This window comes from Anastrepha ludens, chromosome X (genome assembly GCF_028408465.1).
Source record: "Anastrepha ludens isolate Willacy chromosome X, idAnaLude1.1, whole genome shotgun sequence".
NCBI classification, from domain to species: Eukaryota; Metazoa; Arthropoda; class Insecta; order Diptera; family Tephritidae; genus Anastrepha; species Anastrepha ludens.
In genome coordinates, this window is record NC_071503.1 from 10,454,601 (window position 1) to 10,481,045 (window position 26,445).

The following is a 26,445-nucleotide window of genomic DNA, read 5'->3' on the forward strand; positions in this document are numbered from 1 at the left end:
ACTCATCACTGAATATCACGTTTTCCTAAAAAGAGTCTGGTTTATTTATATAGCGTTTGGCGAACTCCAACCTCTTCTTTCTGTTAATGTCTACAATGTAGGGCTTGCGGCGTGCCACTCTGATAACACTGAATAACAACCCAAAAATATCTTGTTTGATGATTACATTTTCTAAAGCAGTTTTTCATGCTGATTACAAATCTGAAAACCGTTTTTCTCTATCACGTCAGGTTTTTAAGATATTAACATGTCCCTCAAGATTCATCTCCTCGACTCACATCTCGACTTCTTTCCAGAAAACCTAGGTTCTGTTAGTGATGAACATGGTGAACGTTTCCTTCTGGACAACTCGGTGATGGAGTCACGCTATCAAAGTCGATGGAGTGCAGCAATGTTAGCCGACTATTGCTGGATGCTTCAGCGCAACATGCCAAATTGTCAGCACAAACGCAAGTCTACAGCCAAGAAATTCAAACCAAACTAACTTTCAATTTAAGGAACTTTACGTTATACCTATGTATTTTACAAGTGTATTATATCTTAAACTATGTGTATTTATGTTAAGTAGTACTCTATTCAGCGATATATGCTCTACTGTGACTTGCCTGCGAGTTGTTTGCTTTGATACAATATTAAACATATATAAATGGTCAATGCCAAATATCTCAACAACGGTGGGTGATAGAGACAAACGGTTTCTATATTTGTAATCAGCATGTCTTACTTGTCTTAAAACAAGTGTTGGTTTCCAAGATATTTTCCGAAAGTTTTTTTTTGTTGCTCAGTGTAACCAGAGTTATGCAGACAGTTACGTAGTGTTTGTGTCGCTTTCTATTTTATGCAAAGACTCTTGAATATTTCGGCTTAGTATCGTGGAGGTTATTTTTGGATTTTGCGCGATTGATGCTGCTTTGTTGCCTTTCTCACGTAGAGTCAATATATTTCCCTTCCGTCTTCGTGGTGATTAGCTTCCAATTTACCAGAATTAACGTAATTAGCAATAATATTTTGCACCGTACATTGCGATTTACCAATTGTTTCCCGATTTCGCGCAGAAACTTGTTTTCGAAGTACAATTTAATAACAATTTTACACATTTCTAATGGTAAATCCGCACTTCGTCCAACTGAATCGGCGATGAAAGCTAAGAAAAACTTTTACTGTTACTTTTGCAGCTACAATATCATGAGCTGAAAGTGTACGAATAAATGTTTTGCAGCATTTCGCTACGTGTGCCTGCTTTCCTTGGAACCCTTCAGTGTGAGCTGAAATAACGGTAGTTTTGTTTACGACAATTCATTAGGAATGTAATATACTTATAGTGACCCAAAAGAAATATATTGTCACAGCGAATATTTTGCGCAAAGCTTACGCTTTTTACGTACTATGCAGGGTGTACGAATAAATTGTGTGACCGCTTTACCTCTAAATAATCTTAGTAGTTATGATTTATTCTTTTTAGAGCGGGTTAGAACTGTTTATCTTTCGAAAGCACCCTAGATTAGAATATTGAGTGAGTTTAACCAGGTTTCAAATAATTACTCAACGAATTTTTTAAATAGTGATGAAATATGTACATACATACGAGATGTGTTAAAAAAAAATAAGGCGAACTTTAAAATACATACGTAGCCCGCGAAATTTGAACATTCGTTTTAAATTTTGAACACAGCTCATACATATGATTGTTCCTGTTAGTTCTATGTAGTCTGTACGAAATGTTGTACTATATTTCTCGAATAAATAAATATAATTCGTACAGTGAGTCAGTGAATCAAACTTCTTTAGCGCAGCGCCAATTGGATTTCTTCAGAAATGTAATTCGTTTTGTAGCATACTGTTGGACAAATGCAACAGTGCGAAGCAATTTCGTCTGCGAGTTTTTTGCGCCATCTATAAATCATTTTTTGATTAATTCAACATTTTTATTCTGTCTAATATTTTTTCAACATACATTCAATATTCCGCACTTCCGTTTCTTGATAATTTTTTCTGTTCATTGAATAAAGCGTGCTCTGCACAATAGGTTATGGGCCAGGCACGAAATCGAAAAGAAAAATAAATATTTTTTCAATTACGTTGGATAAAACTATCGGGACATATAGTTTAGTTAGATAATAGCCCGACCGTTTAAAATAACTATGGCTGGCACATCTATAAGGATTGATCCGCTAAACGCGGATAATTTATAATAGCTGGAAATTGCACATGCGTGCTATTCTGATAAAGGTTGACATGTGGAGCTACGCATCGGGAGAGAAAGCCTGTCCAACTGGCGAAAATGCGGAAGAGTGAAGAAGTGGAAAGAGTTCGATCAAAAGGCGTGTGCTGATATAACGCTTGCAATATCTTCCTCGGAATTAGGTTTGATCTCCGAATGTGAAACGTCGAATGATATGTGGAGGAAATTGGAGTCTACTTTTCAATCAAAAGGTCCTGCAAGAAAAGCAACACTCCTGAAACGCATAGCCCTCGCGCGAATGAAGCAAGGAGATAACATCCGTGAACATTTAAATGAGTTTTTCCACGCCGTGACTAAGCTAAAAGAAATAAATGTTACTGTGGGTGATGATCTTTTAACAATTTTGCTTCTATAGGGTTTTTCAGTAAGAGCGCTTCAACTTTTGTCCTTTTTTGAATAAAACACAAACGGTTTGACTTTTTTAACTAATTTTTTTTTATTATCGAGTTTGAACATATACATTTAAGTATGAAATTCGATTTCTTTTGCATGACCACCGCGTGCCCGTTTTACGAAGTCCAATCGTTGAACCCAATTTTCGACCACTCTTTTGCATAAATCGGCCGAAATTCCAGCAATTTCGCGTTCAATATTGGCTCTGAGCTCACAAATCGTCGCCGGCTTGTTACTGTAGACCAATGACTTCACATAACCTAAAAACGGGACGGCTTGTTAAATGGACCGTAAAATGGCCGTAATGCTCTTAAAGTAGCAGCAACAGAACGATTATTTTCATAAAAAATTTGCACGATTTGCAATCGTTGCTCAAGTGTATAGCGTTCCATGATGAAATGTATAATATACTAATGAAGTTTACAAATGACAAGCGGAAAAAAAAAAATATTGCGTCGTTCGCCCTCCCTATCGGAAAAAAGTTGAAGCGCACCTATTGAATAACCCTATATATAGTTTGCCTGATTCCTTCGAGACCTTTCGATGCACCTTGGAAACACGTGATGAACTCCCCAAGCCGGATGTTCTTCGTGTAAAGATACTGGAGGAAGAACAATCGCGAAAAGCAAAGGAGGCAGCTGCGGAACAGAACGTATTCAATGTTCAACCAAAATTTAAAAATATTCACAAGCAAACCGGCAATGCTAGCAGCAACTATAAACGAAAAGGAAATTCAGTGCCAAAATTGGTTGAACATAGAACTTGCTATAAATGCGGCGAGGGTGGTCATATATCGCGAAATTGTCGATCAAAACAAAATTACAAAACTTCCAACTGGAGTGCACGTCACGCTACTGAAGAAAAGATCGAAAAATCAATGTTGTTCGAATCGGCTCTTTTGCTAAAGAATTCAAGCGAATATTAGTGTATGGATAGTGGTTGTTCCTCTCACATGAGTTCCAACAAAAACAACTTCACCAACTTCAAAGAAATAAGTAAAACACTTAGTTTGGCAAATAGCGACACAGCGAATATCGCTGGCATAGGCAACGTCCGGGTTGTTATTAACGAAGAAGGGAAAGAAGCACCGATAAAATTCGAACAAGTTATGTACGTGCCAGATCTAAGAACAAATTGACTTTCAGTCTCGAAGATTGCAGAAAAGAGATTTGAGGTAATATTTAAGCGAGATAAAGCACTTATTATAGAGAAAGGTAAGCCAGTACTTACTGCCACACGCATTGGTGGGTTATATTATCTTAAAAGTTCACAGCCGACAGCAAATATTTCTGAAGCGAAGCCTATCAAACTTACCACCTGGCATGTTCGTATGGGTCACCTCAATGAAACCGATTTAAAACGTGCCGCAGGTATGGTACATGGTATGAATTTTGACAGCAATGAAAAATTAGCGACTTGTGAGATTTGTGTTAGCCAAAAAAAAAACACAAGGGAGTTTTCCTAAGCAAAGTGAGCAGCGTACCACGGAACTGCTTGAAATTGTGCACAGTGATATCTGTGGGCCTATGAGGGTTTGCTCACACTCAGGTGCGAAATATTTTGTAACATTCACGGACGATTTTTCTCGTTACAGTGAAGTTTATTTTATAAAACGAAAATCCGACATACTGCCAATGTTTAAAATTTTCAAAAATTCTGCCGAAACATTCACAGGAAAGAAAATAAAGTTTCTCCAATCAGACAACGGCTTAGAATATATTAACGGCAACTTTCAAAAATATCTGGACGATTGTGGAATTAGGAGGCGGTTGAGTGCGCCTTATACACCACAGCAAAACGGCATCGCAGAACGAAAAAATAGAACGCTTTTGGAAATGTCTAGATGCATGTTGGCGCAAGCGAATCTACCAAGGACATTTTGGGCAGAAGCAATTAACACAGCGAACTATATCAGGAATAGGTGCCCAACTAAAGTTCTTAAAAGTGAGGTACCGTTAAAACTCTGGTCGGGGAAAACCCCCACAGTTGTTCATTTCAGACCGTTCGGTGCTAAATGTTACGTGTTGATGAAAGGCAATCAAAGCGGAAAATTTAGTTAGATATTCAAAGGATGCTAAAGCTTATCGACTCTAGTCTCCCAAAAAGCAAAAAATTCTGGTGAGCCGCGATGTCAAGTTCTTCTAAGAAATGTTTCACAAATCTGATAACGAGAAAAAAGATTTCGAAATAGAACTAGAGTTGAAATCGGTTAGAAACGAAACTTGTTGCGAAGACATTGCTGAAAAATCAGTCTTCGAAATCGAAATACGGCAGAGGTAGGCCAAGATTAATGAGAGTTGGCTTAAGGGGACGACCTCGAAAGGTATATCAAAAGGCGGCCAGTAACACAAAGGAACAAGCAAATGACAGTGTGCCAGAATCGAGCTCTGATTTTAAAGATTGTGAATATGTTAATATGGCAACGACGAAGCAGCAGCATGGCAAATGAGTACATCGCACAGATTTCGAATGAAACATGGGACATCGTGAAGCAACCTATCAAGCGAAAGATTATTGGCAATCGATTTGTTTTTCGAACAAAAGAGGGAAATAAGAAGAAGGCACGTCTCGTAGCAAAAGGGTGCTCGCAACGTCCAGGGGAGGATTTCAACGTCACATATTCACCAGTCACGCGATTGACATCAATCAGAACAATGGCAGCTTTGGCAGCGGAAATGAATCTTCAGATACACCAAATGGATGTCATCACTGCTTATTTGAATGGTGATCTAGATGAAAGCGTTTATATGCAAATACCAGAATATATGGGAGTGATCCTCAAAAAGGTAATCTCAGGTAAGATTGCGGACACAGCTGATCCAAAAGCTAGTAAAATTCGAGCTATAGCAGACAAATGGTTGACAGCTTTATCCGAAAACAAGAACACCGTATGCAAATTGCGAAAGTCGCTTTATGGCTTAAGACAATCTGGTTTTCAGTGGTACCAGAAATTGAGTACTAAATTACGTGAAATGGGAATTCATTCATCTAAATGTGATCCATGCCTTTTTATTATGCGTAAGAATTCGAGTCTTGCGCTGATTACTGTTTACGTGGACGTTTTATTAATAGCTACAAATGATCAATCTTCTTCTTCTTCTTAATTGGCGCGATAACCGCTTACGCGATTTTGGCCGAGTTTAACAAAGCGCGCCAGTCGTTTCTTTCTCGTGCTAACTGGCGCCAATTGGACACACCAAGTGAAGCCAAGTCCTTCTCCACCTGATCTTTCCAACGCAGAGGAGGCCTTCCTCTTCCTCTACTACCACCAGCTGGTACCGCATCGAATACTTTCAAAGCCGGAGCGTTTGTATCCATTCGGACGACATGACCCAGCCAACGTAGCCGCTGGATCTTTATTCGCTGCGCTATGTCTATGTCGTCGTAAAGCTCATACAGCTCATCGTTCCATCGTCTGCGATATTCGCCGTTGCCAACGTGCAAAGGTCCAAAAATCTTACGCAGAATCTAAACAAATGATCAATCGCTCTTAATTGAAATCAAACAGTCTCTTGCCGCAAGCTTTGAGATGAAGGACATAGGTCCAGTAAAAACTTGTTTGGGCATAGAATTTCACCAAGATCTCAAAAAACACAGTGTGTTCCTAAATCAACGTGAATATGCAGAACAAATTTTAAAACGTTTTAATATGGAGGACTGTAAACCAGTCAAAACTCCACTAGAATTCAACACTAAACTAGAAAAACCCGCTGTACGTGATGAAACTGAAATAAAAAGAATACCCATATCAAAGTTTGATTGGTGCCTTATTATATTTGGCTGTTACAACGCGTCCTGACTTGGCTTTCAGCATTAATTTTTTGAGCCAATTCAACTCGAACTACACCGAAATTCATTGGAAGGCAGTTAAGCGTGTTTTAAGATACTTAAAAGGTACAACAAACTACGGCATTTTCTACAAAGAATCAAATAAAAAATTATATGCAATTGCTGATGCAGAGTGGGGCGCGAACATGGCGGATAGGCGATCTTATTCCGGCTACGCCTTTATACTAGCTGGAGCTGCAATATCGTGGGAGGCACGCAAGCAGAGGACTGTTTCACTGTCGAGCACTGAATCCGAGTATATGGCTTTATGTGAAGCGACAAGAGAGGCCTTATACCTGCGTAATCTTATAAAGGAAATCGGATTAAAGGATAGCTCAATTATAATATATAACGACAGCCAAAGTGCACAAAAGTTAGTGCAGAGTAGCGCTTATCACTCGCGAACCAAGCACATTGATGTACGTCACCACTTCATACGAGAAAAACATCAAAACTGCGATATCATACTAAATTTTATGCCAACTGAAGATATGCCTGCAGATGTGCTCACAAAAGGATTACCTGTCGAAAAACACTACCGGTGCATCACAGATCTGGGTATGGTTGATGCGAATTGATTGTTGCCGCATCCGGAATTCTTCGAGGGGAGGTGTTGGACAAATGCAACAGTGCGAAGCAATTTCGTCTGCGAGTTTTTTGCGCCATCTATAAATCATTTTTTAATTAATTCAACATTTTTATTCTGTCTAATATTTTTCCAACATACATTCAATATTCCGCACTTCCGTTTCTTGATAATTTTTTCTGTTCATTGAATAAAGCGTGCTCTGCACAATACATACTTATATTTTATAATTTATTAATGTATTTATTTCTATATGGCAATACCATTGTTAAGATTTAATTTAAAGTTTTCTTATATGGCAATGCCCTAAAATTGTAATGACCACTAAATGTCTTTTTCAAACTGTAAATTTTAATTTTCTAATGCCCTAAAATTGTAATGACTACTAGATGTCTTTTTTCAAACTCTAAATTTGAATTTTCTAATAGGATTGATTTTGCCTATAAAAAGCCTGCGCGCTTTTGGAAAGGACACATTCCGTTTGGTAATCGGCGGTGAGCAGAGCTGGGGTGCTTGCCAATGACTACCTTTGTAGTGTGGACAGCGTTGGCTGGCCGCTGCAAAACAGGTGTTGTTCTTACTCGTGCTGCTTAGCTTACTAAACGCATTTGTTTTCCGGAGTTCTTATTACAATTAAAAATACGAGAGATATATTTTACGAAAAAAAAACACAATGTTATAAGTTTTAAATAATAAAAGAAATACAACGTTACAGTTTCTTAATGCTTTCATCCACTTACTTTGGGAATAGTTGACAGAGTCAACATAATGCAAAGTATTGTTTTCGACTTTTTAGATATATTATAACTATAAAAATGAAGTAAGCATATTTTGTAATCTGATTTATTATCCAATATTACTGGCTCATCAAAATGACATGAAATCAATAATGAATTTCCATCCAATGGTATGATAGGCATTATTTAATCAATTAAAAATTTTAAACAAAGATGACCGCATTTTTGATCAAAATTATTTCTAATGTACACAGTATTTTTATTCATGCCAAAATATGTTTCAACTAATATTGGTTATTTATTTAAATCAAATGAGTCATAATATTGTATAAAATATAATTATTCTTTTTATATGCTACCCAATATATTATATATACAGGGTGAACGATATTTATTTATTTATTTATTTAATACACAAACGCCAATCGGCAATATACAACTTGGTAACAATTAATGAAAAGAGAAAAAATGAATTTTGAAGGTTTTGAAGGTTTAAAGAAATTAATTGGGTATTTGTAACAATTAATTGATTCAAAAAAAAAAAAAAAAAAAATTGTTCGAAATGTTGTTTGACCTGGGGGTATGGTAATATACGTGATTTAATATAATATCTAGTACGAAGGTATTGAGTGATCCGCTGTAAAAGTCCACCTCGTTGTGCAGAGAGTTGACGATCCTAGCTATTCCGTTATGTGGACCGTTAAAAATATAGTTTTTAGTTGCCCTTGTGGTTTTTAGTAGGTGATTGCGTCTCAGTGGAAGTCGAACAGGTGCCAATTCAAAGCAACTATTGATATCTGGGGTATCGATCAGGTCAGTCACAACTTTGCAAAAGAATATTAGGTCCCCTACCTGCCGTCGTGCCTGCAATTTATTGATGTGGAACTGGTCATAGATCTCAAGTGTTGATCTGTATCCTCCTTGACGACTGTATCGGTAATCCAGGCTTCTGCAAAGTTTTACTTGTACTCGTTCAACGCGTTTGATTGCAGAGTCAGTAAAAGGAGACCAGATTACTGTGCCATATTCCAGAATTGGAAGGACTAAGGAGGAGAAAAGGCTCAGTAAGGTGTTGGGATTTGTGAAGTCCTTGCTGGTACTTGCAATAAAACCATGAGTTTTAAACGCTTGGAGAGTAACCTTATTAATATGGTTGTTAAATGTCAATCTGTTGTCTTTGATGATACCTAGATCCTTAATGCTGTCAATTTCACTTATTGTCTCATTGTTTGAATGGTAGTTGGTTGGAGTACAGACGTGCGATCTTGAGAAAGATACTGCTGCACACATTTTGATATTCAGGCCTAGTTTGTTTCTGCTGCACCAGGCCGACAATAAGTCAATATCACTCTGGAGAATTTTGATGTCTTGTACACTAGTAATCGATCTGCAGATTTTTAAATCGTCCGCATATAGCAGGTACAGACGGTAAATGATCGCCAATGTCGTTAACGAATATGTTGAACAGAGTTGGACCCAGGTGTGATCCTTGGGGCACACCCGACGTTACATCATGCTTGGTGGATAGATGACCATCCACCCTTACTTGAAACTGCCTTTCAGATAGATCCAGCCCAGAGCATTGCCTTGAATACCGTATCTGTTGAGATTATTTATCAGGATACAATGATTGACTCTATCGAATGCTTTGCTAAAGTCCGTGTAGATGGTGTGCTCTTCGTGTCCTTCGTTTAGTGCTTCTTGGAGGTAGTTGATATAGATAAACAAATTCGAAGTAGTAGACCTCCCGCCAACAAAACCGTGCTGCTTGTTGGTGATAACGTTCGAGAAAAATGCCGTGAGTTGGGGGAGAACTTTTTTTCAAAGAGTTTAGCGAGAGAGGATTGTATGCAAATTGGTCTATAGTTGGAAACCTCAGACCTAGGACCGTCCTTGTAAATGGGACAGACGTAGGAGGATTTCCAAACTGTTGGGTTTGTAGAGAGAAATCAACTATACGTGTGAGATGTCCGCTGAGGCTGGTAGCACAGTTTTTGAGGAAGGTGTTTGGTACTCCATTCGGGCCAGCACCTTTCTTTGTATTCAATGTCAGCAGCGCTTTGTAAACGTCATTTATATTAACCTCGAACTCGGTGATAGTATTAGTCGGCCTGTGTCCTAGATCAGCTAACGTTAAGCCTCAATGCGGATCCTGATTATATACACTCTTGAAAAAGGATGCGAAATTGTTACTAATCTCAATGCCGGAGTCAGCCGACAGATTATTCCAAGTCATGGTAGACGGAATATCGCTGTTACTCCTTCTTTTATGTCTAATTTCCAAAATGCATTTGTATCAGTCCGAACCTGCTGCTCAATCTTATCTATATAATTTTTGTAGCATAATGTGTTGAGCCCCTTGCACTCCCGTCTAAGTTCGCTAAATTTTCTATAGTACAAATTAGTATCGTTTTTCTTGTATTTTTTGTAGTTTTTTTGTATTTTTTTGTATTTTTTTAATTCACTTGAGAACCAGTAAGGGAAGTGACTTGTTTTTTTGACACGCACTGGAACATATGATGAGATGCCTTCGTGGATTATGTCATTGAGTCCTTTTATTTTGCAACCTACAGTGCTTGATGAATATAAGTTAGACCAATCAGCGTTTACGAAGAAGTTATTGAGATTATCATAGTCACCGTTCTTGAAATCATAGTAAGTCGGTGTTGCAGGCTTTAGACTGGGCTGGGGTGAGCTGCTAGGAAGGTTAAAGTCGCCAGTAATAAGGAGATTTGCGGCACTATGTTTTTCCTTCAGATAGTGAAGCGTATCAATGAATGTCTTGAAAGCTGCGAGTGAAGCTCTCGGAGGAAAGTAGACACACCCGACGATGATATCAGAACTATTGCACTTCAATTTTACGTAGATGTGTTCGATGCTGTCGTTGAGAATGGGAATACTTTCTGCTTGAATATATTTCTTTACTGCAATGAAACCGGCTCCGCCGCGTTCACTGACACCTGTTGAGCTGCTTCTGTCCTTCCTAAAGATCTTAAACGTGTTCTCTATTACCTCCCCGTCATTGATGGCTGGATGAAGCCATGCTTCAGTGATGCAGAAAGCATCAATGCCACTGATCGATGCCGCTGTGAGAAAGCTTCCGAGGTTGGTACGCAGGCCTCTCACGTTCTGGTAGTGAATTTGTAGAATCGACTGGGTTTCCCTTTTTGCTGAGCGAGCGAAAAATTTTTCCAACTATCTTAGGAGCACCATTGACATATTTTATTGTTTTTGAAGAGTCACCATTATTTACAAATGTGTCTAACTGGTCACGAAGATCCTTAAGATGTGTCAGCTGGGCCAGAATGAGATCAGATTTAAATGAGACTTTGGTTGATCCATCAGTGGGTTCAGGTGGTTTAGTCCTGAGAATTGCTCGAGCTACCGATGGGGATGGAGTTTCCACCAGTAATGGGCGAGTACGACCAGCCGAGGGACGACCTAGGCGGCGAAGTTTGAATCTATCTAAATTAGCTGAGACATCCGGTGGTAATATTGTCTGGATTATGGTTTTGTGGAAAATTTATAATAGCAACCCTAACGAATACCATATTCAACGGTCGAACCAAGAGCAGTAACCAAACCAAATAACTCGCAAACAAATACGGCACATAAAGCCAACGAAGAAGATACAAACAAAAATGCAACAGCAAATATCAGCGCAGCCAAGAAAAAAACATCCAACAACATACCCAAATCCCAGCAGACTAACAATGCAACAACACCAAATTTAAAAGAGAGCGGATTTGAACAAATTCGAGCTTGCTTGCGAGTCCTATTCCAACTCCTTCCCACTGACTTTAAATATCAACGTAGAAACCTCCAACCTCCATAAAGCGATTCGATGTGCGGCCAACGCCTCCATACCCCTGTCCTCAACAAAACCAGTAAAACCAGCCCCATTATGCTGGAACAAAGAAATTGCCTCCCTTAGGCAAGCCAAGCAACACGCTTGGCACTATTTAAAAATTGAACGCACAATTTCGTCGTGTAATTAAGGATGCAAAGCCGCACTGTTTTCAAAAGTTCACCAGCAGCATTTCTGCGTCATCCTTAGAGAATATGGGCAGACATAAAAAAGCTCAGTGGTGTACCTTGCAATTCCCAAATCAACTTCCTTAATTCCTCTCATGGCAATCTTCTATATCCTTGGGATATAGCTCAAGAATTTGCCAGCCACTTTTCTAATGCCTCTTCAGACCACACTTTTCCTCCCGAATTTATTATCTCTAAACACTCGCTAATTCCCCGAAATCGTACCACTACTTCTAATCTCTCCTACTCTGCCAGACTCTTAGAAGCCGACATATCTCTCCTTGAGCTCAAACTTTCCCTGTTCGCAACAAAAGGCCAGACTCCCAGCATCGACAAAATATCCTATCCCGTGATTAAGCATCTCACTCTTTCCCTCCTTCACCGTTTAAACAAGCATTACAACAATATCCTCACCACAGGTCACTACCCACACGTATGGAAAACAAACGCAGTAATTCCTCTCCTAAAACCCCGAAAATCACCTTGCGACGTCAACAGCTATCGCCCAATTTCACTCCTTCCCTTCCTAGGCAAATTAATGGAGAAGAAAATCGCTACCAGACTAACCTGGTATGCCCACTCAAACAAACTCATCCACCAAGTCGCCTTCAAAAAGGGACAAGGCACAACAGATGCCCTATTACATCTTGACCATTTTATTTCAAACGCGCTTTCCAGCAAAAACCACATCTCCTTGCTTTCACTCGACTTTCAAAAAGCATTTGATCGGATTGGAATTCAAGTTGTACTCAGAGAACTCGACAAATGCAAGATCGGTCCCAAATTGTACAATTTCATAAAATCATTTCTCTCGAACAGAAAATTACGTGTACTTATATCCAACACCCGCTCTCCCATTTTTCCACTCGATAATGGCACTCCACAGGGATCCCCTTTATCGGTAATTTTGTTCATTATAGCCTTTAACGAAATTAGTAACATTTTGAACAATTTTCCAACAATCCAACACCAAATATACGCAGACGATGTATTGCTATTCTCCAAATCCAAGGATAAAGCGGAAGTAATGAGAACCTTTTCCAAAATCCTACACCTTTTATCCACCTGGTCTCTATCCTTAGGCCCTTCAATTTGTCCTAGTAAAACCAAAATGCTTCATATATGTAAAAAACGGAAGTGTCCTCCTTCTTCCCTTACCCTCCATGGCGTAAATATTGTAAATACAGATAACACAGTGCGACATCAAAAATCAAACCGCACCGGACCTTTTTTTTCTGAAAATATACCTATTCAAAGCAAAACCCTCGCTGGGATTTTAAAAGTTAGCTCGATTTTTTTTTTTATTGCGTTTTGAAGTTTTCTATTTTCATGAGATTTTGGAGTTTTACCTGTACGCTAAATTTGACTTATAAATCGACCTTTGTTTGATTTAATCGATTTATTTTGTCATAGCTTGATGCAGAAATGTCGTACATGTACAAATAAACTTATTTTGAGAACAACCTATATCTCAATACGTAATTTTGAATACCAAAATTTCGAAAAATTGTATGTTTTTACCATTTTATACTGTAATTATGAAAATAATTATTATTATGGAATTCTTTACTCATGAATCTGATTACTCTGATAATGATGATGTTGAAATTCAATCATTGTCGAAAAGAGCTCGTCTTTAAGGTTTTAGTACGTAAAAATTCTTTATTTTAATAAAAAAAAAAAAAAATTATAAGAATTCAAGTCTATATTCTTTTTACTTAATCTATTTAATATTTTTACCTACAGATTTTTTAGATATTTAAAAAAAAATTTAAAGCAGAGTATAAAAAAATTATTTTTATGAAGAAAAATCTTGTTAAAAATTTATTTTTTTAGAAAATAACAAACTTAAAGTTCAGTTTTATGTTTTTATCTTATAAATGACTTTTTTAGTACATTTTGCAACATTTTTGCTAGAAGAAATAGTGAGAAATTTTAATTATTTTCATAATTACAGTAAAAAATGGTAAAAACATACAATTTTTCGAAATTTTGGTATTCAAAATTGCGTATTGACATGTCCGAAATTTCTGCATCAAGCTATGACAAAATAAATCGATTAAATCAAACAAAGGTCGATTTATAAGTCAAATTTAGCGTACAGGTAAAACTCCAAAATCTCATGAAAATAGAAAACTTCAAAACGCTATAAAAAAAAAAATCGAGCTAACTTTTAAAAACACAGCGAGGGTTTTGCTACTGAATAGGTATATTTTCAGAAAAAAAAGGTCCGGTGTGGTTTGATTTTGATGACCCCAAAATTGTCGCACAGTGTAATCTTAAGTTTCTTGGTATTATATTTGATCCCAAATATTCCTTCCAACAGCACTGTAAATATGTTAGGGAAAAACTATATGTTAAGTTAAATATTATTAAATACTTATCAAGCAAACGCTCGCTAATTAGCTCAACTGATTAACGTGGTAAAAGCCCTCATCCTATTAACCATTAATTACGGTCTAGCTGTTTATGGACTACACGCCAAACAAAATCTAAAGGTGCTTGCTGCCCCCTACCATGCCGCAGTGCGCAGATCCATACGCGGCTTTCCGACATCGCCCATAAAGGCCATTCTTGCCGAATCGGGCCTTCCGTCTCTATACGACAACATGGAGGACAAAATATTCAGGCTCTTTCCAAAGCTTACTCTAATCCTCAAGCTTCTTATTGGCAAAGACTTTCAATCTGCAACCTCACGCGTATCTACACCTAAAATACTCTCATCAATACATACCTGCGTCTTATTTGCTAAACATGCGGAACTGCCCTCTAAACTACACACTCTGCGGTACACTAATCACCCACCGTGGGCGGTTAGCAAAAAATCTTTTATCAACGACCTAGTTAATTTACGGAAAGATAATACTCCAAACGCCGTTTACAGGGCCAAGTTCTCCGAATCTATCGCAGACTATAAATTTAACGGGTTACAATTGGTTTTTACTGACGGGTCAAAAGGATCCCACACTTCTTACGAGTGGTAAAGGAAAATCAGGAAGCTATCGCGTACGGCCGTCTATTTTCATTCTGCCGCTGAACCAAAATTAGCATCAAAATTATGCGGATACCTGGGCACTTCGGCATTCAGGGTAACACACTGTCAGATACAATTGCCAAGAACATTTCCATTACACCAACAGTCACATCAGAAGTCATCCTACCTACCGACATACACCGACTTATTCATGAACAGAGGCAAATTAAGTTACTTCGTAAACGGTCGAATTATAAACACCATTATTCGAACATTAACCCCAAACGTACAAAACCTGCCTATCCATCATCTGTAACCACAAACCACATTACCCCATACACACGACTGCGTATTGGGCACACCATAATTACTAGCGTACACCTATTGCAGGGTAATACATCCAACACCTGCCCCTTCTGCCAAGCCACAGTCAGTGCGCATCATCTACTGGTATCCTGCCCAGAACTTGCTTATCAAAGGCAACACCACTTCAGCAACACAGATCCTCTTCTACTTTTAAAAGATGCCACTGAAGAAAACATTAAAAAATTTACAAATTTCTGAAGGACACCGACCTGCTCCGTCGTATCTGATCCAACACACATCACCAGCCAGCCTAAGGCCTCTGCTGCTAGCGCTGCGTTTGCTTGAGTTTACTTATAATTTTATTATCATGTAAGCTTAAAAAAAAAAAAAAAAAAAAAAAATTTAAATTAAATAAATTTTTGTGGATTTTGGTGCCGACCACACTGCTGCTTAGACGCTCTACGACTCACCGTGGACTACCGACTGGGGCTATATAACCAAACCGCTTGCAAATGCAGCACTGTGCGAAATTTACACACGCGGATGAAATTGACCAACAAAATATGGTGACTTCTAATAGTAATCGGATTTCTGAACAAAGCTGTTAATTTAAAACATAAATGAATGTCAAGGTCATGAGCAGAAAATAAAACACAATTTTTTACATAATAAAATATCGCTAACAATCAAATATCGAAAAATTATTATAAAACCTGTGTAAAGGTAGACAAAAACATACGATGGTGTTCTAAAAACCCGATCTCTATTATTAAATCCGACTGTGATCGCTTTCTGAATTCCCATCGCTTTTAATTTATCAGAAACAACTTATGCCCGAATCCGGTAGCTGTTCCGTACTCCTATTTATTGGAAATATTTGGTTTGTTAGAATTGGTAGTTGATTTTAAGTTATTGTTTTATTAAACACATAAAATAAAGAAATTGAATTACAAAGCATGTTTCTCATTATTTATGGGGCGCAATCCAGACGCAAATTCCATTTTAAATATTCAGGATGGGGATGTAAGTGGCTGCGAAAAGAAACAATGTTGCTCTATTTAAAAGATAACATTGATTTTGAAATTGTGATTGAATTAAATAGTATATCACAAATAAATAAATGTTTACTGACATTTCATCACAGAGGCTTCACGGTTGTTATTAAATTTTCCTCATTAAATCTATTTCTTTTATTATTTATTTTATTTACTAATCTTTTATTTTAATCACTCAATGAACTATGAATTAATTATGAAGAATGAATAAAAGAGCATTTCATAGCTACTCTTCAAGTGCTCAGGATAAGCGATTTAAATTTTCTTCTAGAAGCGATAGAGTGCTAAATGATCCAAGTATCTTGGACATTGCCAAATGGTTTATTTGTAGGTTTGCGTATAATAAGAAGTAAACAAAAATCAATAATAATAAATCAATAATAGTTTTGACATTTATTCAATTTAAAAATTTCTTACGGTTTGTTGAGTTCAATTTAATATTAGTTAAAATACTTTAATGTTTTTCAACTTTTGTTATTTGTTATAATTTTCTGTGAATTAAGTAGGTTTTTGATCCCAAATATTCCTTCCAACAGCACTGTAAATATGTTAGGGAAAAACTATATGTTAAGTTAAATATTATTAAATACTTATCAAGCAAACGCTCGCTAATTAGCTCAACTGATTAACGTGGTAAAAGCCCTCATCCTATTAACCATTAATTACGGTCTAGCTGTTTATGGACTACACGCCAAACAAAATCTAAAGGTGCTTGCTGCCCCCTACCATGCCGCAGTGCGCAGATCCATACGCGGCTTTCCGACATCGCCCATAAAGGCCATTCTTGCCGAATCGGGCCTTCCGTCTCTATACGACAACATGGAGGACAAAATATTCAGGCTCTTTCCAAAGCTTACTCTAATCCTCAAGCTTCTTATTGGCAAAGACTTTCAATCTGCAACCTCACGCGTATCTACACCTAAAATACTCTCATCAATACATACCTGCGTCTTATTTGCTAAACATGCGGAACTGCCCTCTAAACTACACACTCTGCGGTACACTAATCACCCACCGTGGGCGGTTAGCAAAAAATCTTTTATCAACGACCTAGTTAATTTACGGAAAGATAATACTCCAAACGCCGTTTACAGGGCCAAGTTCTCCGAATCTATCGCAGACTATAAATTTAACGGGTTACAATTGGTTTTTACTGACGGGTCAAAAGGATCCCACACTTCTTACGAGTGGTAAAGGAAAATCAGGAAGCTATCGCGTACGGCCGTCTATTTTCATTCTGCCGCTGAACCAAAATTAGCATCAAAATTATGCGGATACCTGGGCACTTCGGCATTCAGGGTAACACACTGTCAGATACAATTGCCAAGAACATTTCCATTACACCAACAGTCACATCAGAAGTCATCCTACCTACCGACATACACCGACTTATTCATGAACAGAGGCAAATTAAGTTACTTCGTAAACGGTCGAATTATAAACACCATTATTCGAACATTAACCCCAAACGTACAAAACCTGCCTATCCATCATCTGTAACCACAAACCACATTACCCCATACACACGACTGCGTATTGGGCACACCATAATTACTAGCGTACACCTATTGCAGGGTAATACATCCAACACCTGCCCCTTCTGCCAAGCCACAGTCAGTGCGCATCATCTACTGGTATCCTGCCCAGAACTTGCTTATCAAAGGCAACACCACTTCAGCAACACAGATCCTCTTCTACTTTTAAAAGATGCCACTGAAGAAAACATTAAAAAAATTTACAAATTTCTGAAGGACACCGACCTGCTCCGTCGTATCTGATCCAACACACATCACCAGCCAGCCTAAGGCCTCTGCTGCTAGCGCTGCGTTTGCTTGAGTTTACTTATAATTTTATTATCATGTAAGCTTAAAAAAAAAAAAAAAAAAAAAAATTTAAATTAAATAAATTTTTGTGGATTTTGGTGCCGACCACACTGCTGCTTAGACGCTCTACGACTCACCGTGGACTACCGACTGGGGCTATATAACCAAACCGCTTGCAAATGCAGCACTGTGCGAAATTTACACACGCGGATGAAATTGACCAACAAAATATGGTGACTTCTAATAGTAATCGGATTTCTGAACAAAGCTGTTAATTTAAAACATAAATGAATGTCAAGGTCATGAGCAGAAAATAAAACACAATTTTTTACATAATAAAATATCGCTAACAATCAAATATCGAAAAATTATTATAAAACCTGTGTAAAGGTAGACAAAAACATACGATGGTGTTCTAAAAACCCGATCTCTATTATTAAATCCGACTGTGATCGCTTTCTGAATTCCCATCGCTTTTAATTTATCAGAAACAACTTATGCCCGAATCCGGTAGCTGTTCCGTACTCCTATTTATTGGAAATATTTGGTTTGTTAGAATTGGTAGTTGATTTTAAGTTATTGTTTTATTAAACACATAAAATAAAGAAATTGAATTACAAAGCATGTTTCTCATTATTTATGGGGCGCAATCCAGACGCAAATTCCATTTTAAATATTCAGGATGGGGATGTAAGTGGCTGCGAAAAGAAACAATGTTGCTCTATTTAAAAGATAACATTGATTTTGAAATTGTGATTGAATTAAATAGTATATCACAAATAAATAAATGTTTACTGACATTTCATCACAGAGGCTTCACGGTTGTTATTAAATTTTCCTCATTAAATCTATTTCTTTTATTATTTATTTTATTTACTAATCTTTTATTTTAATCACTCAATGAACTATGAATTAATTATGAAGAATGAATAAAAGAGCATTTCATAGCTACTCTTCAAGTGCTCAGGATAAGCGATTTAAATTTTCTTCTAGAAGCGATAGAGTGCTAAATGATCCAAGTATCTTGGACATTGCCAAATGGTTTATTTGTAGGTTTGCGTATAATAAGAAGTAAACAAAAATCAATAATAATAAATCAATAATAGTTTTGACATTTATTCAATTTAAAAATTTCTTACGGTTTGTTGAGTTCAATTTAATATTAGTTAAAATACTTTAATGTTTTTCAACTTTTGTTATTTGTTATAATTTTCTGTGAATTAAGTAGGTTTTGTTTGTAAAGAAATGTGTATAAATACGGAACATTTTGTAAAATAAATGGAGAGAAAAAATTGTAATTTTGAATCGGAAACAACATGTTTTAAATTGGGAATTTTGCCGCAATATCATCGCTACAATAACCAACAGGAATTTGTGTTCATCATTAGTGAGGTCCTTCGTTCCGGATATTTCATCGCTTCAATCAACTTGGTCCTATCGCAACATTAAGAATTAAGGATTCTCCCTGCAAACGAATTTATAGCCGCCTTCAAGATTCTTCCCGCATCAATTTCTTCCTGCAACATTATTGGTTCTTCCCGCAACAGTTTTGTAGCTGCATACAGGATTCTCCCCGCAACATTTTTGGTCCTTCGAGCCGGATCTAGTCACTCCGCTTGCCTTTTGCATGTACGCATTCGCTTGTGTACATACATACGCGTAGCAAAAGGCGCAACGAATATTAAGAAAATTATTTTTGTGCATTAAATCGTGTGTACGTTTGTGCAGCCGTTCCTGCATTTAACATCGCGAAAATTCTAAAAACCCGTCGTTTGCTTTTCTGTCACATTAAAAATGTCGAATTCTACTAAAACGCGCGATTCCGCTCTCAATGCCATTAAACGGTATATGGCAAAAAGTATTGATGAGGCATTCACTATGGATGCAGAGAATATTGCAAGCTACCTTCAGTTATTGAGTGAACAGTGGGTTCGTTTTAACGTTGCGCAAGACGCTGTAGAAATTACTTGTGGGGCCGATGTTATTGAAATTGAAGAAAATGTGCGTATCCAAGCCGAAACTTGGTACTCTACAGCTTCAGCTAACTTTAGCCGCGTGAAAAATTGTCGTACTAAATCGCAAGATAGCTCCACAAAGGCATCTGTGTCCACGGTTATACGTTTACCGAAAATGGAGTTGCCTACATTCTCCGGTGACTCTACAGAATGGATTGGTTTTTTCGACGCATTTTCTTCGTTAGTTGATAATAACTCTGCTTTATCAGATGGACAAAAGTTGCACTATCTCCGAAGCTGCTTGAAAGGTGACGCGTTGAAAATGATCAGTGGTTTTAAAATATGTGACACAAATTACGTTGAAGCTTGGGGTCTATTAACATCGCGGTATAAGGTTATTCGTGTAATTGTGGAATCTCATCTTCGCGCGTTGGCTGAAATTAAAAGGGCTACGCATGACAATGCTGACGCAATCAAAGGTGTAATTGATGCGTTCCAACAGCATATTCGCGAGCTTAAAGCGTTGGGTCGTCCGATTGATTTTTGGGATGATTGGTTGGTACATGAGGTCGTCAGTAAGTTGGCATTCGAAACGCGTAAGCAGTGGGAGTTATCGCTCGTTAGTGATGATCCTCCATCTTTTGAGCAACTAATAACATTTTTAGAGATAAGATGCCGATCGTTATCGATGTTTTCGTCGTCAACAACATCAGTACCAATTAAGGTTAAAACTGCATCAGCAAGCAAGTCGACAAATGTGTTCCACGCGGTATCAAAACAAAGTAACGTGTGTGCATATTGTAGTGGACCTCATAAAATTTACAGTTTTGAAAAATTTCGTGAATTGGACTTGTCTACAAAATCACAGTTCGTGAAGCAAGGTCGCATATGCTTCAACTGCTTAAGTTCAGGTCACTATAAAGACCGTTGTAACAGTGCTTCCACTTGCCACATGTGTAAACAACGTCATCACACTCTGTTGCACGGTGCTTTGCAGTCAACGACCGTTACCGCAGTAAACAATTACATCGGCACCGCGACGCATTCGTTATGCGCTGCTGACGCCACATCAAAGGTAAGCGCAAAAACTTTTGAATTTCCAGCAAGCGTCGACGTTCCACGCGTTTCTTCATGCTTGAACTCGAGCTCCAATCCACCCATAGCTGTAGAAAGAGTTGTGCTGTTATCCACCGCATTAGTGAAGGTACGCGACTGTTCTGGTAATTGGCAGCCCGCACGTGCACTTTTCGATTCTGGATCAGATGCTTCCTTTGTAACCGAAGCGTGTGTGCAACGCTTAGGCCTGCCGCGATCAACATCTGAAGTTAACATTACTGGAATTGGGTCAGCACAAGGAGGACGAGCTAGAGGGGAAGTATCACTTTCTCTTTCTTCTTTCTCCACAAATCAATGCTTTAGTGTCAAAACGTTAATTCTGTCTAAAATTACAAGCGACTTGCCAACACAGACTATAGCTACTTCATCGTGGCTACATATCCGAGGTTTGTTTTTAGCCGATCCCCATTTTATGAAGCCTGGACGGGTCGATATATTGATTGGAATGGACGTTGTGGATCAACTGATCTGTACAGAACTTCGTAAGGGTCCATCTGGAGCTCCTATGGCTCAACTGATGGTCTTTGGGTGGACTCTGTTTGGAAGCGTGAATGGATCTGAGCCTGATATGCCACGCTTACAGTCGTTACATTGCGATGTTCATTTGGATCGAGCATTGAACAAGTTATGGGAGTTAGAGGAAGCTCCGCAAAAAACGTATCTTACGCATGAGGAGCGTTACTGTGAAGACCATTTTGAAACAACGCATCGAAGGGAACCTAACGGGCGGTTTGTCGTCGAATTGCCGCTGAAACCCGATGTAGCTCTGGGAGAGTCGCGAAACTTTGCTATCCGGAATTTGTTACGACTTGAAAGAAGACTCGCTTGTGACTCCGATCTTCGTTTACGCTACAATGAATTCATGAATGAACTCATTGATATGAAACATATGCAGGTCACGTCAGAGACTATGAATCCAACGTATTATATACCTCATCATCCTGTTTTAAAGGAAAGTAGTACCACGACCAAATTGAGGGTTGTATTTAACGCGTCCGCAAAATCGGCTTCCGGAAATTAGCTGAATGACGCATTATTTATAGGACCTCAATTGCAGGAAGATTTATACTCCATCTTACTTCGCTTTAGAACACACCGCTATGCTGTAACGGCAGATGTCGCCAAAATGTATCGTCAAATCTGCGTATCCTTAAAACACGCCGATTTGCAACGCATCGTATGGCGTAGCCACCCATCCCTGCCTATCCAAGATTTTCGCATGGTTCGCGTAACGTACGGAGTGGCAGCTGCGTCTCATCTAGCTGTCCGATCACTTCAACAGACGGCAAGAGATTCGTCGAATGGTTGTGCTAGGGCTGTTAGTGTTATTCTCAAGGATTTTTACATGGATGATCTAGTTACTGGTGCATCTAGTAAAGAAGAACTTCGATTGTTGCAGCAAAATATTTCCGAAATATTGAGGGAAGGGGGGTTTGAACTTCGTAAGTGGGCATCGAACTGCGCTGAACTAATCGCAAGCATTTCCAATGCATCTACGAACATATCACATTATATTGTCGACGATAAGGATGTTCACGCTTTAGGTCTTATCTGGAACACAGAAGGAGACTACCTCACGTTTACTATTAACTTGAGGGAACAGCCAGTTAAGTTGACCAAGCGCATGTTTCTATCAGATGCAAGTACGCTCTTTGGTCCTCTGGGCCTACTTGCTCCCGCTACTATAAATTCAAAAATTTGGTTTCAAGACATATGGCGCACTAAGGTAGGTTGGGATGATATCATTCCTGAGTCTATCGCAACGAAGTGGTTGGAGCATCGCATAGAACTCAAGCAACTGGCACATTTGAAGGTGAAACGTTGGTTTGGTACTGAAGTAGCTGGGTCATTTACGCAATTGCACGTATTCGCAGACGCGTTCGAGCGCGCTTACGCCGCCGTTTTGTATGCACGAGCAAGACAAAGCGACGGTAGCATTATTGTGTCATTAATTTCGTCGAAAACCAAGGTAGCTCCGCTTAAGCCGACAACGTTGCCACGTCTTGAATTATGCGCCGCTCATCTTGCTGCTAAACTAGTGCGAAGCGTGCTGCACTGCTGGTCTGATCTCCGTTATCCGCTTTTCGCTTGGACTGACTCTACTATAACATTGGCATGGTTACAAGCTCACCCCAGCAGATGGGTGACATTTATAGCCAACCGCGTCGCTGATATTCAAGAAGTTTTGCCTCCCGAATGTTGGAACCACGTTCGTTCTGAACAGAATCCTGCAGATTGTGCTTCAAGAGGTATAACTCCCTCCGAATTATTACGTCATCAATTGTGGTGGGCTGGCCCTATTTTCCTGAAAAGTACTGAACAATTGTGGAAGCAGAAAAAATCTAAAGAGCACACTACAGAGCTGGGCATACGAAAGAGTATTCGTGCCCATGTGATTAATTCTACAGATTATTGGTCCGTGATGACAAAATACTCATCGTATTCTAAGCTGCGTCGAGTTATTTCCTATGTTTTACGTTTTTTGACTAACATTCGGGCTAACAGACGGCTTAATGTTATAAAGCGTTTTGGTACACCGAGCTGCCAAGAGTTATTTGAAGCTGAACTTCGCCTAATAAGGTATACGCAACGGTTTTATTTTTCTAATGAAATTTCTCTTTGCAGCGCTAAAAGACCAATCCCACTTCGCAGTAGTCTTTTGCGTCTGCAGCCCTTTCTGGATGGAACTTGTGTTCTACGTGTTGGAGGAAGAATAAAAAATGATGAAGTCGCTCCAGATGTTAGGCATCCCATTATCTTGCCTAAGAATTGTCCGCTTGCTAAGTTAATAATCTGCGAAATACACAAGGTCACTTTGCACGCTGGGCCCCGCATTATGCAAACTGTCTTGCAACGTCGTTATTGGGTTATCGGCGCTCGTAGCTTGATCCGTAATATATACCATAAGTGCGTGAAATGCATTTATTTGAACCGCAATCTTACCACACAAGTCATGGGTGATCTACCTGTCATTCGCACAACCTACGCCCGTTGTTTTACTCACACTGCTGTTGACTTCGCTGGACCTTACTTCTACAAATTCACCCAAGGAAGAGGAGCTAAGGCTACCGAAGGCTACATCTGTTCGTTCATTTGTATGTGCACTGGTGCGATGCATCTCGAATTTGTTGGTGACCTGTCAACACCAGCTTTCCTAAATGCGTTTAAAAGGTTCACAAATCGTCGAGGTTTTCGTAAGGTCATGACATCAGATAACGGTACAAATTTCGTTGGAGCCGAGAAGGAGTTGCGCATTGCATTTCAACAGTGCATGGCTGATATTAAACTTCGCTCTTTCTTTGCGGACTCGAATATCGAATGGCGATTTAATCCACCGGCTGCACCCCATATGGGAGGTTACTGGGAGACCGGAGTCAAACGTGTTAAGTATCATTTAAAACGCGTATTAGGAGAAGTTCCACTATCATACGAAGAGTTCAACACACTTTTGACTGAAATAGAAGCTTGCGTAAACTCTCGCCCACTCTGTGACAACTCTGAAGCTGTTGGTGACTTAGAAGTTTTAACTCCCGGACATTTCATAGTCGGTGAACCGCTTAAGTCAATACCGGAACCTGAGGGTCAAGGGTTTCGTGGAAATCTTCGACAGCGATGGCAAGCAATTTCTTATCGTAAATGTTTTTCAAGGCTTTTCATTTTCTTTTTAATATTTTATTTTGAACTTATTCAGATAGTTCAAGGGCGGCGGTATGTTGAGTTCAATTTAATATTAGTTAAAATACTTTAATGTTTTTCAACTTTTGTTATTTGTTATAATTTTCTGTGAATTAAGTAGGTTTTGTTTGTAAAGAAATGTGTATAAATACGGAACATTTTGTAAAATAAATGGAGAGAAAAAATTGTAATTTTGAATCGGAAGCAACATGTTTTAAATTGGGAATTTTGCCGCAATATCATCGCTACAATAACCAACAGGAATTTGTGTTCATCATTAGTGAGGTCCTTCGTTCCGGATATTTCATCGCTTCAATCAACTTGGTCCTATCGCAACATTAAGAATTAAGGATTCTCCCTGCGAACGAATTTATAGCCGCCTTCAAGATTCTTCCCGCATCAATTTCTTCCTGCAACATTATTGGTTCTTCCCGCAACAGTTTTGTAGCTGCATACAGGATTCTCCCCGCAACACGGTTGTTTTTATTGAAATATGCTTGGATCTTTTTAACATTTTTAGAACTTTTTTTTAATTTTTTAAGATACAGTCTGTCTAAGATTTTTGAACTTTTTTGAATAAAACACAAACGGTTTGACTTTTTTAACTAATTTTTTTTTTATTATCGAGTTTGAACATGTACATTTAAGTATGAAATTCGATTTCTTTTGCATGACCACCGCGTGCACGTTTTACGAAGTCCAATCGTTGAACCCAATTTTCGACCACTCTTTTGCATAAATCGGCCGAAATTCCAGCAATTTCGCGTTCAATATTGGCTCTGAGCTCACAAATACTTGTTACTGTAGACCAATGACTTCACATAACCCCAAAACGGGACGGCTTGTTAAATGGACCGTAAAATGGCCGTAATGCTCTTAAAGTAGCAGCAACAGAAAGATTATTTTCATAAAAAATTTGCACGATTTGCAATCGTTGCTCAAGTGTATAGCGTTCCATGATGAAATGTATACTAATGAAGTTTACAAATGACAAGCGAAAAATAAAAAATATTGCGTCGTTCGCCCTCCCTATCGGAAAAAAGTTGAAGCGCACCTATTGAATAACCCTATATATATGTATATATGTAACGCAATATAAATACATATATATATATTAGGCCGGGTCGATTTGTGGCATGGCAAAAAAATCGCCCATTGCTCTGTGAAAATCATATTCTAGGGATCAAAATAAGAAACTTTGCCGAAGGAACCATACCTCTAAAACGAATTCTGATGATCCCTAGAATACGATTTTCACAGAGCAATGAGCGATTTTTAAATCGACCCGCCCTAATATATATAGGTATATATATATACACATACAATTGGCGCGTACACCCTTTTTGGGTGTATGACCGAGCTCCTCTCCTCCTATTTGTCGCGTGCTTCTTGATGTTGTTCCACAAATAGAGTTTCAAGCCGACTCTGAACTACAGATATGTATATTTTATGAGTGGCTTTTTCATGACAGAAATACATTCAGAGGTTTGGCATTGCCTGCCGAGGGGCGACCGCTATTAGAAAAAACTTTTTCTTCATTTTGGTGTTTCACGGAGATTCGAACGTACGTTCTCCGAATTCCAAATGGTACTCACGCACCAACTCATTCTGCTACGGCGGCCGTATAATTACTTGATGGTTTTTCATTTCCTCCAATTTATAATACATCAGTATTTTTTGAATATGCAAAATCATGTTCTTTAGCGAGCGGCTGCATCTA

At 38.5% G+C, this 26,445-nt stretch overlaps 2 protein-coding genes across 5 annotated transcripts in view; both read left to right on the forward strand.

Moving 5' to 3' along the window:
* The window catches only part of LOC128869681 (uncharacterized), a 144,039-nt gene extending 130,753 nt beyond the window's left edge, over nucleotides 1-13,286 (forward strand). For 3 of the 4 annotated variants that reach the window (XM_054112284.1, XM_054112286.1, XM_054112285.1), the window contains exon 3: nucleotides 7,478-13,286. In XM_054112284.1, the coding sequence (XP_053968259.1) occupies nucleotides 7,478-7,547 (70 nt within the window). In that variant the 3' untranslated portion in view covers nucleotides 7,548-13,286. Of the gene's footprint in view, nucleotides 1-296; nucleotides 1,138-7,477 lie in introns of those variants that run through there. The other variant, XM_054112287.1, reaches the window with a different exon arrangement.
* A 6,487-nt stretch (nucleotides 13,287-19,773) lies between these two features.
* Nucleotides 19,774-24,767, forward strand: LOC128869737 (uncharacterized). The gene is made up of 4 exons (XM_054112339.1): nucleotides 19,774-21,971; nucleotides 22,140-23,630; nucleotides 23,676-24,682; nucleotides 24,742-24,767. The coding sequence occupies exons 1-4, from the start codon at nucleotides 19,774-19,776 to the stop codon at nucleotides 24,765-24,767; spliced, it is 4,722 nt and encodes a 1,573-aa protein (XP_053968314.1).
* Nucleotides 24,768-26,445: the final 1,678 nt, after the last annotated feature.